Source organism: Colias eurytheme, chromosome 22 (assembly GCF_061535395.1).
Source record: "Colias eurytheme isolate Ceu_HAF_F1 chromosome 22, ilColEury1 Martin Lab GWU primary, whole genome shotgun sequence".
Lineage (NCBI taxonomy): Eukaryota > Metazoa > Arthropoda > Insecta > Lepidoptera > Pieridae > Colias > Colias eurytheme.
This window is the reverse complement of record NC_143001.1, coordinates 7,553,878-7,570,638: the sequence shown is the minus strand read 5'-3', so window position 1 is coordinate 7,570,638 and position 16,761 is coordinate 7,553,878. Positions and strand designations below refer to the sequence as shown.

At 32.3% G+C, this 16,761-nt stretch overlaps 1 protein-coding gene across 2 annotated transcripts; it reads right to left on the bottom strand.

The window, feature by feature from the left end:
• Nucleotides 1-707: 707 nt before the first annotated feature.
• LOC149898769 (chymotrypsin-C-like) lies at nucleotides 708-16,508 on the bottom strand. Of its 2 annotated transcripts, none has more exons than XM_090115096.1 (6): nucleotides 16,005-16,508; nucleotides 6,602-6,746; nucleotides 3,309-3,406; nucleotides 1,667-1,807; nucleotides 1,280-1,385; nucleotides 708-961 (listed from the first exon to the last, which is right to left on the bottom strand). In XM_090115096.1, the coding sequence occupies exons 1-6, from the start codon at nucleotides 16,482-16,484 to the stop codon at nucleotides 792-794; spliced, it is 1,140 nt and encodes a 379-aa protein (XP_089971222.1). In that variant the 5' UTR covers nucleotides 16,485-16,508; the 3' UTR covers nucleotides 708-791. The 2 variants fall into 2 exon arrangements, with proteins under 2 accessions (XP_089971222.1, XP_089971223.1); XM_090115097.1 differs by lacking the exon at nucleotides 16,005-16,508 and adding an exon at nucleotides 14,206-14,968.
• Nucleotides 16,509-16,761: the final 253 nt, after the last annotated feature.

Sequence of the window (16,761 nt, the reverse complement as noted above, 5' to 3'; positions counted from 1 at the left end):
ATGAGCGTTACAGATACTTGAGATGGTTTTAATGATAGTTAATGTACTTTAAAATTCACTTCGTCACTTTTAAATGAAACTCAGAACAAGTGAATATGTACCTTATTCCTATATTTATAACAACTTTGTTTAAAGCTCAAATGTTTAACGAATTACAATATGCAGTCAATTATACGTTATATCTGGGTAGTATTTTTAATATCACGCTACGACTAATACATACTTACATGATATATGATGACATAGCTTCAATGATACTTTTTGTGGATTTTGCATGGAGACCGTGTCGTATCGACTTCCATTTTCAATCGAGTTGACAGTGAGTTTCCATAGTATTCCCGAAAGCTATTACTATGCATACCGCGCGATTTGCCTGCACTTGCTTAGCCGACAGCCGTTCGACCTTCGTATTTACATACAAATGAATTTCCGACGACGCTTCTCGCCTCGGACGTTTCGTATGATTTATGTGGAAGATTATTACATATTTAATAAATAGATAAAAAATCTAGATCAAAATATATTCTACGGAGGAGAGAATGAAAATAAGAAGATTCAGTAGGTAGAGTCGAATTTAATGATGTAGGAACGAGTATCTTAATAATGTTAACTTATAATCTTATATGTAAAAATGTTACATAATTATTTACAAACCACAAGGAAATTGTCAATTTATTAATTTATAAATAATTAAGTACGATATCGAATAAATTGCTTGTGATAAAGTTGTATTTTTATTAAATTAAAGAAATTGAAAAACTACAATAAAATTGAACCAAAATACAAAATATTTATGAAACACTCCTTATCCAGTCTACATAGTTATACAAAGGTGTATAGTACACAGGGGCATGTATGCACATAGTACGGTTTTCGTCCTCCGTACTCCGAATGCCTTTGAGGTACCATCCCTTGTGTTTTGCCGCGAAAATACCACCAAAACTGGGACAATGGGTTATATCTGAAATATTAAAAGAGAAATATAGTAAAGGAATTCTTTTGTTTTTATTTTATTAAACAATGCAATACAGGGAAAGCAAAACTTTTACTAATACAAAAGCACGGAGCAGCTTTGTCACGCAGCAGATTGTAATAATATGTAATTCCAAATTATAAAAATAAAAACAAATTTTGTTCATACATTTTTAGAATTAATATAGATAGTCAGGTAATATTAAAAACCAACAGCTTGATTACCGTCGAATTTAGAAACTTTTAAAACTAGAAAGTTGCTTAATAATCAACTGTATTACTTAAAATCTATAAAGGATAGTCTTACCATTTCGATAGACGCCGCAAATACTGCTTGATGAAGAACATTCTTCACTCTTGTCCTTATAAAAATCAATAGCTGTTAAGTTGCCAGATATCGCCCAGCCAGTAGTCTGAAAATAGATAATATGGTTTTAAAACTGACAGCATAATAATATTATATATCATGATTTCATACATTATATTTTAAGTATTTAAAGCATAAGTATACTAAAACCACGTTGAAACATTCTATCTATTAAACGAACCGCATCGAAATCCGTTGCGTACTTTAGCGACAGCGACTAGAATACCTACAAATATCTACAAATTATTTAAAATTTAAATGCGAAAGTCTCTTACTATCTAAGTAAATTTCGTTCCATTGCTGGTTCACGAAGAGAAGTCAACTTACCAAAGCATCTGTGTATTCATCATTATCATCCAAACAAGCAATGGATATCGTTTCTGATGTTTCTATCGCATCTTCAGTCTTCAGTATCGCTAGATCGTCGCTCGTGTTCGTGAAATTTTCGTGTACAATTACTTCTTTTATCTGAAAAGAGATTAAATAAATAGATGGATTATTGTTCAATGGTAAAAGAAAAATAAAGAGGAAGATAATGGCTCTGCGTAAACTGCGTAAACATTCACACATTCTTCACGAGCAGCTACACTCTCACACACGCACGCAAACCCACATGCACACACGCACGTATGTAAAAACACACACACTCGTACTATATCTAGTAACTATGTGCTATAACTAAATGAACAGGACAAAATATGCAGTATGCACTCCTTATTTTCAACACGTTTTTCAAATAATAAACTCTTAAAATGATACTCTTTGAAATGATAAATATTAGGTATTGTTTCTATTTATATCATAGAAGAACTCAAAACCAGAAGAAACCATAAATAAATATAAATCTATCAAACAGACATATCATATAAAAACACCCTTCTCTAGGGGTCAATAAAAGTCAATATTAACAATCGGAAAGATCAGCAATAAGCCAAAATCACTCAGCTAATTACACAGTAGATTTGCTTTATGACGTAAGCACTCATTACGAGAGGACCGAAGTTAATCCTGTTAATCAATAATCTTATCTTTCCTATCATTTTTCCTTCGTAAGTATATTTTTTCCGATATTCAGTATTGTACGGACCACGTACGGACAGAGGTTCCGTACCTGGCAATATATTTAAAAATATTGCCTGTGTGCGAGATACCTAGAAGTTTTGATACGATAATGGCTTTAAGATTTTAAGTTAAGAGTTTCTTGCCGGTTCTTCTCCGTAGATACTGCTTTCCGAATCGGTGGTAAATGTTAAAAATATGTAATGACATATCAAAAGTGCTTCTAGAAGAAGTCTAATTGAATAAATAAATGTTTGAGTTTCAGTTTGTTTTTTAAGTAAAGTTTATTTTTAGAACAAAAATAACCTTAATTAATTTTCATTTTCGATTTTCACAAAAAATACGCATTTCCGACGAAATAGAAAAGCAGTTTGCTATGAAAAGTCACTACCCGATTCAGGGATCACGATATAAAAATGCAGCCCTCAGTTGTATTAATGTGGTTGGTAGTGACCCCGATATATTATTTTACTCTATGGTAGTGACCCTGCCTTCCAAGCTAGAGGTCGTGGGTTCAATTGCCACCGAGGGTAAATAGTTGTATTAACCTAGATGTATGCTCTGTGTCTGGATGTTAATCCGTACTTAATACATATTATAAATGCGAAAGTAACTCTGTCTGTCTGTCTGTTACTCAATCACGCCTAAACTACTGAACCAATTTGCATGAAATTTGGTATGGAGATATTTTGATACCCGAGAAAGGACATAGGCCACCTTTTATTGCGAAATATGTACCACGCCTCTAGTTATCTATATAAGTATTTATTTAAAATTATATATGTATGCTTATCAGTCATCTAGTTTCCATAACATAAGCGAAAGCTTAGTATGGGATCAGATCGTGCCGTATGTGGAAATTGTCATGAAATATTTATTTATTATTTATTAATAGGTTTTAGTTGATTACCTTTATCATCTTTTCCGAATCGAATATTTGTTGCAGCGAAGTCTTTCCCAGTATAACAAGGATGTCCTCAGCGGTGGTGAAATTGACACATCTTGCCGCTGAAACAAAAGAAAATCTTATTTATTGTCCAAATACCTACTTACTGAAATCGAATTTACACAATTTTTGCAAATTTTTCAACGATACATCATACCAGTCTTTAGATGATTGAATTTTATATAATGGTGGGTAAATTTAACTCAAAGTACCTTCAATATTGTTTAATTAACGCAAAATTAAACGTCATTTATTATAACAGCCCACAGATAAAAAATGACTGATGACGTCACATTCAATAAAAGATTAACCAAAAGTGCTGAAAAAACATTTATAGAAAAAACTTATATGAATTTAATATGATCGTATAAAATATAAAAATATAAAACCATAACCTTATTTTTAAGTAATGTAGATTCTAATTCATAAACCAAGCATCAGGCCTATAAAGAAGTATTTTATTCGTCCGAGCCAACTGCGTAATTTCTAAACGTTTTTTTAAATTTATCTTACGCAACTTTAAATTATAATAGTTAAATTACCATTTTAAAATTCATGTAATAATTATAATCACACATGCTTTCTACCCGTCGTTTTGCCCGTGTAGTCTAAAACTTATAATCAAATAATAATTACACACTAAACCTTCGTCTTGAACCAATTGAGTCTATCTATTAAAGAAGCCGCAGGAAAATTCGTTGCTTACTTTTAAAAATATAAAGGGACACATAGACAGCCGCTTTATTAATTTATACTATGTACCTACCTAATGATACAGTGATTCTAAAATAACGACAAAATAAATTTTAACTCATTCACACAAAACACAATAACTTCAACAAGGTGTAAAATGAGTTTACGAGATTATTCCACTTAGCTCCAGTGTTGCTAGTTATATTGGAAAGAAAATTTAACACGGTAATTTTTCGTCGAGTTCAGACACTAATGCCGTCGACTGCATTCGAAGCGAGGTTATAATCAAATTACCACCCGTTTCTGAAGTTTACGCACTGTGTTGATCGATAAATACTTTTACGATGTAATCATGATGAATATTCAGATGCTTTGAAATCTACTTGAAAACAAATAAGAAAATTGTCACGCGTATTTAGGTTGAAATAAGAAAGTGATAATTAATTTAACAGTTTGACAGTAAGAATTAATTAATTAATAAGTTGAACATATTTGTTGTATATTTTAAACAGTACTTACAACGTTATGTTTACTACGCGTCGTCAGCGCAAGTTAGAAATTACGCTAAAATGCGAGTTTCGATTCTTCGAGAAGCAATATCGTGACAGATTTGAATGAACGATGCTTTACATAAAATGATAAATACTTTTTGAATTTCGAATTACATCCATCTACATATTTATTGCTAACCAAACCTCGTTTTTTAATAATAAATACTTTTTGAATTTCGAATTACATCTATCTTCATATTTATTGCTAACCAAACTCGTTTTTTATCTGTCTAAAATTTCTTACATTAATACTGTTCAAAATAATTACAATAATCAAGAAATCCTTAACTAATCTATATCACCACGCACGGTAAGTAAACCTTCTTATTCTTGCCAGGCGAAAAAATAAAAAATGCTCCTCCCGGCGTCGCTTTATTTTTCCGGGGTGACATTTTCATTTTTTAAAAGTACTCGAAAGGGCGGAAGCATTTTTCCCGCGCATTTGTCTTGAAACACACTTGACGTATACATTGTTTATGAGGGATAAATTGTTTGTTTTTTAGCATCTGTTCTTTATTGGATAATGGATATTAATAAGGTTATTAGTGTGATGAGTTCAGATCTTTATATTACTGGAAGAAAATTCGAGCAGCAGTTAGTTATTTATTATTGACTAGTTATTTATTATTGATATAAAAAGAAATTTTAAATTTACTCAAAATAACGTACATTGATTATAATTACGGTTAAAGACAAAAAAAATTAATTAATGTTTTGTTTGTTGGCCTATGTGTCTATTACTGATTATTATGGTGCTATGCCCGAGCAATTAAAGTTACGTTTAAAATTTGAAGCTCTAGAGTCAAGACCGTTATTAAATTATAAAATTATGTCAATTCTGGCATCCGAAGTCAAATGATTAAATAAAATTAAGCAAACAAACAGGAAAATGAAGAATTCCTTCATTTCCTTTAATGTAGACTTAGTTCCTTCCGTTGGCTTGGCCCGCCCTATGAAAAATTAACAGCTACGACCGTAGCACCAAGATTTATTTAGTAAATGTAATAATGTGATTTGTGAAATGTTTTAGAGGCACCAAAAAGTAATTATTTTATGTTAGAATGAGACGTTTGACCCAACTACCCTCACTTGACTTGCCGCGTTTTGTTATCAACTGCCTACATCAAATAGGCAGTTGTGTAGAATCGTAGTAGGTATATAATATTCTTATTACATTCATACTAATATTTAACCCGGGTCCCGGCCTCGCGTGTAATTTCTAACACTAGTTATAACTGGAAACGCAATATGAATGCAATTTAATATTTTTGTATGCTTGCCTAATTTCGAAATTTTCAGTAAAATAAATGAATCACGTTTAAAATCCGTTGAAAAGTATGTAACTCTAAATGCACATTAATAAAATCGTATACATTTATACATTTAGAACAGCTACCAGCCTTTTTTCAAATCTTTAAATATAATATTTGCACACCCAATCGATGGGTAGAATGTATTAGCCACATAACATTGATTAATTAAAACATCTATGATTTGTAACTACATTCTTGCAAATAAATATAATTTGAATTTGAATTTATAACTAAACTTACAACGGTCAGTAACACAATGATTTGGTAAACAAAACAACAGTTAAATTTACCTTTCCAACTTGATCTGACTAATAAATTATTGTCGATTTTAATGGCAAGTTAAATTTGTTGATTGCGAAGTACAAACGCAGTAAATTGGTAAATGAATTTGGAATTTATTGCGTATTTAATTAAGTACTTAATTGGTAAGCACGTTGTTATCATATCAATGATACAGATTGCTATCAATATAAGTTTAAACACGTGGATTTGAATTGCAAATCATTTCTTGTGATTGTGTGTGCCGACCACACGTGTCAGAAGTGAAACTTCTTTAGCAAGATTCGTAGATGCCAAAATCGTTGCCTTACTCTATGACGTGACGGTATAATTGCCAAGCGACCTTGAAATTTTACTCTCAACGCGTCTAAAGAAGTTTCACCTCAAATGAAATTTTAATTTGAAAATTAAAATTAAGTACCTGTTATAATAACGTTCGGAGATAGTATAGCACCATCACAATAATATTGAAACTGATCGGTGTCATTTTTTATAAAGATGGCGGCTATCCAGGAGTACACGGTTGTGACGTCATCGCTCGTTCCGCCTGGACAGGAGTCCGAGTGCTGAAAATTTAAATATTTAATTACTAGCTTTCCGCCCGCGGCTTCGCCCGCTTTGTCTTAATCCTAATAAATTATATACTTAAACCTCTTGAATCACTCTATCTATTACAAAAAACCGCATCAAAATCCGTTGCGTAGTTTTAAGGATTTAAGCTTACATAGGGACATAGGGACAAAAAAAGCGACTTTGTTTTATATTATGTAGTGATTAATTGATTAAATTATTGTGTAACCAGCTGACCTGTAAGACGTTCGTTTTTGCACGAACTGTTATATGCGTGAAGTTTATGTACACAAAAGCGCTTTCAAAAAAAGTTGAATGCATGATTTCTTGAATAATCATGCCATAACGACTAAAGAGATCAAGATCAGATTTGGCAAAAAGAAAGCTAGTATATCTAATGATGTATGATGTTCATTATTTTATGCAAGTATCACACGGCCTATCGTAAAATAATATTTTCGCAATAAGAATTTTTTGAGAATAACGCGTTCAAACAAAAAAAGCTTTAATAAAAGTTTCATAATAGACAAAGCCACGTATAAAAGATAGTTAATCTTACATTTGTTTGTACAATGTAACAACGGAACAAAAGTTTTTTTCTTCTTATTATCCAGCCTTGAGAGTTCGTGAGCAACATTGTTGGTGGATCAGTAATGATGAGATAAATGGATGCGGCATTTTAATTTATACTATTATTATAAAACTGAAGAGTTTGTTTGTTTGTTTGAACGCGCTAATCTCAGGAACTATTTATAAAATTCTGTGTTAAATAGTCCATTTATAGAGGAAGCCTAAGGCTATATTATATCATCACTCTAAGACCAACAGGAGCGGAGCAACGCGGGTAAAACCGCGGGATACAGCTAGTTAATTAAATAAATCACTATATACATATTTAAAATTCTCGTGTCACAATGGTAGTGAACCGATTGTCACTAAAATATACCGGCTGAAATTTTATTGTACCTATCGGGCAAATCTGATAATCGGCCAACATCTTTCATACAAGTGATAAGTAAGGCAGAATAACGTGTGCTATGATCGTTAGTATCAGTATAATAATGTTATGAATTCGATTATAATTTTGTTGATGTTGTTAGGTGAAATATAAATGTTAAGCGAATAAAAATGAAAGTCATAATATTATAATCTCAGCTTTTGATCATTTTCGTCTTTATCTTTTGATATCAGTTTCAAAAGATTGGTTCCTTACTATATAAGGTTACACTACATTATTACATTATTCACAAAAACACACTATATATTTTAATTTTATTTTACCTCCTTTTTACTATGAAGTACTTGTTTCTGTTAATTTATTTTTTCAGCAATGTTACACTACGAAGATAACTACCACATCTATAAAATGGAACATCCAATGTTTCGTACTTCCTGGCAACATCCTTTGAGCATTTGATTGATGAAGAGCGTCGCATGTTAGCAACTATCAAGCTATGATGGATACAGGTGCTTCATCCTATAGTGCAGTGGTTGTGGTAGTGGGTTCGATTTTAAGCTTTATTTAGATAAATTTAAAAACTTTATTAAAATGTATAAGTACAGATAGCCTATTACAGCATCACTACATAGTATAAAACAAAGTCGCTTTTTCTGTCCCAATGTCCCTTTGTATGCTTAAATCTTTAAAAATACGCAACGGATTTTGATGCGGTTTTTTTTAATAGATAGAGTGATTCAAGAGAAATGTTTTAATATATAATTTATTAGGTTTTAGACAAAGCGGGCGAAGCCGCGGGTGGTAACTTAGTTAATGAATATATAGAAGATGAATATCCATGGAATGTTGTCACTTGAGAACCACGGGATAGGTCTTTGGCATTAGGATGCTTTTTTAAATAACCAATCATATCACTTCATTTAGTTTGATGCGTTTAGCGTTTGAAGCGATACCTACTTTTACTTAACTTTGTACTCTTATCGGTGACAATACAATAATTGCGTGTTTTTTTGTTGAAGTGAAAACTTCTTTAGCGGCGTTGAGCACTTTTTCTGTAATGGGTATAAAATCTTAAACTCGCGTCAGGACACGTGACCTGATCGAAAAAGCGTAAGACGGATACCATTCCAAAATATCAAACATGCTCAACGTTAATAATCAAGTTTTCACTTCTGCCGGCACTCCCCCAGTGCAACCCGTCTTTTTTATATATTTTTACGTATAAAACGATTTAAAACACGTGACAAATAAGTCCATTCGTCCTTTTCCAGTATGAATGAAAGTGAAAAATGCGATTAGCATAAATAAAAACATTTATAATCCTTTGAAAACAACGCGGCGTTCCGCAAACAGATGCAAAACACAAACAAACCAGCCGATTCTGATTTTTCATGACGATCTAGTAAGAGATGTCGATTTAATTAATTAGCGAAAAGAAAAGGCCGAAAATACATTAAATTGCTTGGATGAAAAATAATGAATGCATTGTCGAGAACAATGTCAGTACTTAACTAGTCATATATAAAAAAAATGAATAGGTATTTTTCGTTTTTGATTTTTATAGAAACATTTTTATATACAGGGTGTCCCAAAAAGTAGTGATATACTGAAGCTGGGAGGTAGAGGACTTAGAGGGCTATCCGAATCACCCCCATGTGTGTTATGCGATTTTTCGTATTTTCGGAGTTATTACATTTTTTTCAATTTTTCATCTATCGCCGAGTACGATGAGATTTTTATTTATGGTGACGTGAATTATTGCGCTAGATGCTTGATTTTTTTTGTGTGCTAAGCTGAAAGATAGGCCAATTCAGTATGGTAACATTTACTATCGTTAGATCTTCGAATGGAATAAAAAAAAGAATTAAATGCCAAGAAAGATAAAATTACCCAGTATGTTCATAACTTCAAGGGCCCATAAAAAAATAAAATCACATAAAAAAGGTTTTCCATTTGGCTTTTAAAAACTTGCTCTATCGATCAGGTAGCTACCCTAAAAATTTCATTTTATTATTCTGAAGGCTTCAATCGAAAAATTGTAATCTAAATGTGGTAAGTGCAAAATTTTTAGTAACATGATGATCATTAAAACCAATAAATAGGTGTTTAAAAATGATTTTTTTTTTAAATAGCCCCGCTGTTGCTCAATGCAAGTGCGACATCACCGTAAAAAGTTGTCTTTTTAATGTCTGAATGCTCTTTTATCATTTTTAATGGTTTCTTCTGCTACTATGAATTTCCGGGTTATTTCGTCCAAATTGTGGCAGTCTCTCGTCTTTGTAGTATCCCCACGGAAAAAATTCAATAGGGTTTATGTCCGGAGACCGTGGAGGCCAGGCTAAAGGGCAAAAATACCCTGAAAGATGGATTGGTCGTTGCAGCCTGCGCATGCGCCGGTGACGCCTGCTTTAAAGCCTGGCCTCCACGGTCCCTCGACCTAAACCCCATTGATTTGTTTCAATGGGGATACTAAAAAGACTTCGGCTACTTGAGAGAATGCCCCAATTTGGACGAAATAACCCGGAAATTCATAGTAGCAGAAGAAACCATTAAAAATGATAAAAAAGCATTCAGACATTTAAAAGACAACTTTTTACGGTGATGTCGCACTTGCACTGAGCAACAGCGGGGCTATTTAAAAAAATTCTGGTAATTAAACACCTATTTATTGGTTTTAATGATCATCATGTTAATAAAAATTTTGCACTTACCACATTTAGATTTCAATTTTTCGATTGAAGCCTTCAGAATAATAAAATGAAATTTTTAGGGTAGCTACCTGATCGATAGAGCAAGTTTTTAAAAGCCAAATGGAAAACCTTTTTTATGTGATTTTATTTTTTTATGGGCCCTTGAAGTTATGAACATACTGGGTAATTTTATCTTTCTTGGCATTTAATTCTTTTTTTTATTCCATTCGAAGATCTAACGATAGTAAATGTTACCATACTGAATTGGCCTATCTTTCAGCTTAGCACACAAAAAAAATCAAGCATCTAGCGCAATAATTCACGTTACCATAAATAAAAATCTCATCGTACTCGGCGATAGATGAAAAATTGAAAAAAATGTAAAAACTCCGAAAATACGAAAAATCGCATAACACACATGGGGGTGATTCGGATAGCCCTCTTGGTCTTCTACCTCCCAGCTTTCGTTCATCACTACTTTTTGGGACACCCTGTATAATGGATAGAATAGGAAAGTTGCTTTCAGTAGGTGAAACAATTTCCAATAAATTTCATAGTTTTAATTAATTGAAAAGATTTCGAACTTTACCTCATTATAATTATAAGTATCAACCAGATAAATCTTTGAAAAGCAAGGGACTTGAATAAAATGCAATTTTGAAGTGTATTTTGCACAAATTTCACAATAACTTTTTAGTATTAATAGCTACGATACGATTGAGTAACAAATATTCATTCACCGATTTAATTAATAAATAAATAATACGCACTAGCTCCTACACCAAAAAATAAACATTATGTCAGCTGCGACATATATCCAAGAGTAACCTATGTGTTGACCAGACTGACAGGCCCATTTACAAGCTTTGTAGCAAAATTGTACTGTAATTATTTGTTATATAATGTATCACAAATATATTGTATTATCAAGGTTTTGAGGTGAGGAAGATGTAACTAGAGAATATCGTGTATCGTAGGTATTTATTTCTATACATATGTATATATAGTAATAGATATAGTATTATATTATCTGTAGTAATATTATAAAGAGGAAATGGTTACATCTGTAATTATTATGTTTAAATATAAATTCAACTATATTCTAAACTAGCTGCGCCCCGAGGTTTCACCCGCATGGTTCGCTTCTGTTGGTCTTATCGTGATGATATATAGACTTCCTCGATAAATGGGCTATCTAACACTGAAAGAATTTTTCAAATCGGACCAGTAATTCCCGAGATAATCGCGTTCAAACAAACAAACAAACAAACAAACTCTTCAGAATTATAATATCAGTATACCTAGATGATCAATGATGATTTACGCGGAGAATAGTAGCTATGTACTTATGGTATCTAAAAATATTTTTTAATACACGATTTGCCCAGTGGTTTTACTCGTACCGCTCCGCTCCTATTAGCCCGGTTTACACGCACACTCTTTACCGCGTGATTGAGTGCGCGGGATTGAACACGGGAAAGCACGCGCGCTGAGGAAAGAGGAAAGATTGTGCGTGTAAACGATAATCGCGCGCGATTGAACGAAGGAAAGCATGGCGCGTTGGAGTGTTTGCGGAGTGGACGCGCAATCTCGTTCTCTCTGTCATCGTTTAAATGCTCGCTCTTTCCCGCGTGAAAGCCGAATCGCGCGCGAAAGAGCGTGCGTGTAAACCGGGCTATTGGTCTTAGCTTGACGATTTAAAGGCATATAGCCTTCTTCGATAAATGGCCTATCTAACACCTGAGTGAATTTCTCAAATTGGACTTGTAGTTACCGAGATTAGCACGTTCAATTAACTAACAAATAAACAAACTCTTCAGCTATATAATATTCGTATAGATTTATGGCATTACTTGATAATTTATATTATGTGATCACACATTTGCGAGTAGAGGTTTTTTAACTAATTAACTATTTTTAAAAATAACCTTTGATACATAAATAAATCTTAACTTTTATAAAAATCCAGTAATAACAGTGCAGAGCATCGGATTAGTAATTTGACCTCATAAAATATAACGTTGTTGCAAATATACGTGCGAGTCGTGCAGAAATAATCACTTGATTGTTATCATATGAGATTTTATGTAAAGACGAGTTTCATCTGATTCTTTCTACTTTTAATAAGGTTATGTATTTTGATCTAATATATATTATAAAGGCGGAAGTTTGTTAGGATGTATGGATGTATGGATGTTTGTTACTCTTTCACGTAAAAACTACTGAACCGATTACAATGAAATTTATCACACATATAGAGGGTAACTTGGATTAACACATAGGATAGTTTTTATCCCGGAAATCCCACGGGAACGGGAACTATGCGGGTTTTCCTTTGCAAACGCGGGCGAAGCCGCGGGCGGAAATCTAGTATTAAATATTTTTGAACTGAATTGTATGTTATATTATTTATTCTGAGTTTAAAAAGTTCTTGAGTTTAAAAAGCTTTACGTCGTTGGTAATTGGTTATTTTTAAATGTGTAAATAATAATGTTTTACAATCGAATACAAGTAAATACTCTAGACTAGAAACAAATATAAAAAAAATGTTTCAGCAAAAAAATTATTTTGAAAGAATTATTCAAATTGCTCTAGTTTTTCGAAGGTTATAGGGTCAAACAAACACTCTGGTAATATAATATTTGAGATGTGTACCGTTAAGCGCGTCACACACGGTGTAGATATTATAATATTTTATCTTAAGATACTGTTATATTTTATATTACAGTATCTTAACGCATCCGGTATCAGCGTTCGGACCATCATTTTTCTTTTTGTCATTGCGTACTAAGACTCCTGTAGAACCGCCATCCTGTTACAAATGACGCGAACTTTTGTGGGTCAATTACCAATATGTACTTTAACTACAGACGAAAAATAATATTGAGGTACATAATATTATACTAGCTTAAGGTTCGCGGCTTCTTCTGTGTTGTCTAAAACTTAACAAATTAAATATACTAAAACCTTCCTCTCGAACTGCTCTATCTATTAAAAATACCGCATCAAAATCCGTAGCGTAGTTTAAAAGATCTGTCCATACATAGGGATGGATCGAGAAGCGACTTTGTTTTATACTATATGTAGTATACTATGTATTCTATTCAATATTCTAGACGCTCTAGTATATTTATAGCATGCTAAACTTAGCGTTATGGTTTTGATATGTGGCTATCGTCTTACCGCTTGAATGTAAAGTGGTCATATATTTATGACTAGCAACACATCTAGGTACACACTTGCAATTTTGTTCTTGTTAAATAAGATTTATAGGTAGTTCTTAATCCTTTTCATATAAATACTGTAAGTAATTTTGATATTAGATTAGCGAGTAAAAGCTTTTGAGCTTAACTGATTAAAAAACTAAAGAAAAATTATTATAGGTACTTAGATATTAAAAATGACCATTTGATTTGATTAATTTGATACATTTGAGTTGCATATAATTTACTATATGCAACTTTACAGAAATACGTCGAATCACGCGTAGTAGGGATAAGAAAAAGATGGCGCGTAACGGAAAAATGTCACGCGTAACGAAAAAATGTTACACTAAATTTTTTTCCAACCCCTATAAAGAAGTTTCACTTCAATAAAATACGGACATTGTTATTGAATCACTTCATAACACCTTTACAAGCTTTTCATTTATTTTATTTTAAATACAATGGTGGAAATTGCAAATCAAAATATGTAAAGATGAAATTGTTTATGTCAACATTCTGTTGTTGGGAATCTCATTGTATCTACGCAATAAGAATTTTAATTAATGAAATGAAATCGTAATTAATGGCCAAAACTACTTACGTAAAATGTTTTATTCCTATTGTTAGCGTGTGATTTTATTTTATTATTGTCTCCGGTATCTTTTATCTGGGCTTCTGTAGTAAATCCAACGTATTCGTTTGTCGTATCTTTGTATAATTCAATATAATCTATGTTTGAATAGTCTGTGGTATTATCGTCGAAATTATAATCTACATCTGGTATCTCGTTTTCTTCTATATCTTTTGCTGATTTTGTTGTTTGTTCTATTGTAGAAGTGATTTTGTTTGGTATATTTTCAGTACTTACTGAATCATTTATTTTAACAGTTTCTGTACTATCGACATTTGTACTTATTTGTTCATCAGTATCTTTATTAGATTCAGTAAGAGACGTATCATCAAAAATTGCGTCTTCCAAGTCGAAGTTAGGTTCCTCGTTGATAACGAATGTTTTAATAAATATCTTCGTTCCGTTATTTTGAGTTATCGAGAGATGTTCTGTATCTAAATCCAATGTACCTTTTACTTCGTCTTTTAAAAATCCAGACACACCAGATAGTATTTTGTTTATGTTTTCTTTGCCAAAATCTATGAAATCTAGTGTATCGTCTGTTGTTTCAACCGGTTCAAAATAATTGACGTTCTTGAAGAAATTATTAACGAATATATTTAAACACGACGCGTAATTATCACACTCACAGCTAACCATACACACTAGGTTTATTAAAATAAACAACTTCATATTTACGATTGAAACGTCAGTACTCAATGCATGATATAGTGTAAATAACGAATGCAGAGGCTTCGAGATCAGAAGAGCGTGTGGTGCTTATTGCATATGTGTTAAGGTTGAAAGTTATCTTGCGATGACCTCACCTTGGGAATTTCGTGGTGGTAGTGACTTTGATGAATTACGTACAATGAGTGGATAATAGGCCATTTGAGGTGTAACCATTGAGCTTACAAGAATTATAGTGAAGGACCGAGCATGTAATAGATGAGAATTAGTGAACGGATATTTATTGCTATTGTAAAGAAATGTAGGATAGCCGTAATTATGTGCATTGTGTACGATTTTGGGATGTGTCTTTTAATGTTTTGAATCACAAATGCTTAAACATTGTTATTTATTTACATCTAACTACATGAAGTATAAACCGTTCTGTTATTTCGTTATTTGTACATAATTGTATTGGATAAACTGTTCAACCAAAATTATATTTTTTAGAACAAAGAAACATTACACCTTTCGAGTGACAATTTTTTTAGTTTTCTTCAATTAAATCTAGGACCGGAAAACTCCGGAAAAGACTAGTAGAACGGTATTCGTATAAAAAGCTTAATTTGTTAGTGTCCCGATTTTTTATCTACACAATAAGTGTTTTATTTCATTGCATAATTTTATTGCTCTGTTGAAGTAAAAAGTTACGTGAAGATTTACGCAAATTAATGTTCTTATTATGGTAAAATTCGTTTACAAATTCTAATTGGACTCTTGCATATTCGATGCGTAGTTTTATGAGCAATTGTTTAACATAGTTGAAAATATATGATGCGATCATATTAATACGATAAGAACTATTTCTTATCTTGCTCAAGATATTTTAATATTACAAATATAATAATAGATATTAGTCAACGTTGTAATATGAGGGCTCGTTATTATAAATAACTAGCTGCACTCCGGTTTTACCCGATCTCCGCTCCTCTCCTCCGCTCTTCATTGTCTAAGCGTGATGATATATTGCCTATAGCCTTCTAACACCGAAACAATTTTACCAAATCGAACCAGTAGTTCTTGAGATTAGATTATTTATTATTATTAATAACTACACTTACCATTCCATGTCGATGCTTCTTATTAAAACCTCCCGCCAAAACTTCTACGTCTTCAGAACAAACAGTCGTCCACTTTCCTTCATCATCATTCATAACATTAGTATTTTTTTCGATTTCAAAGAAATAATCAATTAGAACTTTATTCGGTAGTTCAATATAATCCTTCTCAATATCAACGTTCCTCCGTTTTCTTGATTCAACGTCGTCTAAACTGAAGTAATCTGGTTCATATACAATCGTCGTGTCTTCAACAAAATCTGTTGTCGTATAAAACTCAGTCGTATCGTCGAAGTACGTCAAATTCAACTCTGTGATCGTATGTATCCGTTTTATAGTTATATTTGCGTTGACATAATTGTAAACATCCGGCCAGTATCTAATACTATACAGAAAGGTTGACAATATGAATATAAGCACAGCCAAAATGAGCAAAATCAATAGCTGGATTATAAATTTCGTGGATGCTATATTGATTTTCATTTTGCACAGACACTAGTTGCTAATTTAGAATTGAAATGAATACTGAGCTGTTTCTATAAGCCATTATATCTTCCTAATATAAAGCAATAGTAATAGTGACAATGGTTTGTTTGTGTCCGCTTTGGGCTGTAAATATGGTTTTATTGGTTATGCGTGATTGTAATGTCGTTTTGATTACGCTTCTGATAATGCAAGGCTCTTCTGGGTTATGGCGGAATTTGGATAGAAATATTCTCTATACTAGTTTATCTTTACTAGGATACTAATAAGTGCGGTA

What these genes read in the sequence shown, in the direction of transcription:
- LOC149898769 (XM_090115097.1), bottom strand. Translation starts at nt 14,907, where the DNA reads ATGAAGTTGTTTATTTTAATAAACCTAGTGTGTATGGTTAGCTGTGAG. An exon ending in ATAGGAATAAAACATTTTAC is followed by an intron (nt 6,747 to 14,205) that starts GTAAGTAGTTTT and finishes TTAAATTTTCAG; the next exon opens with CACTCGGACTCCTGTCCAGG. An exon ending in TTGCGGCGTCTATCGAAATG is followed by an intron (nt 962 to 1,279) that starts GTAAGACTATCC and finishes TTAATATTTCAG; the next exon opens with ATATAACCCATTGTCCCAGT.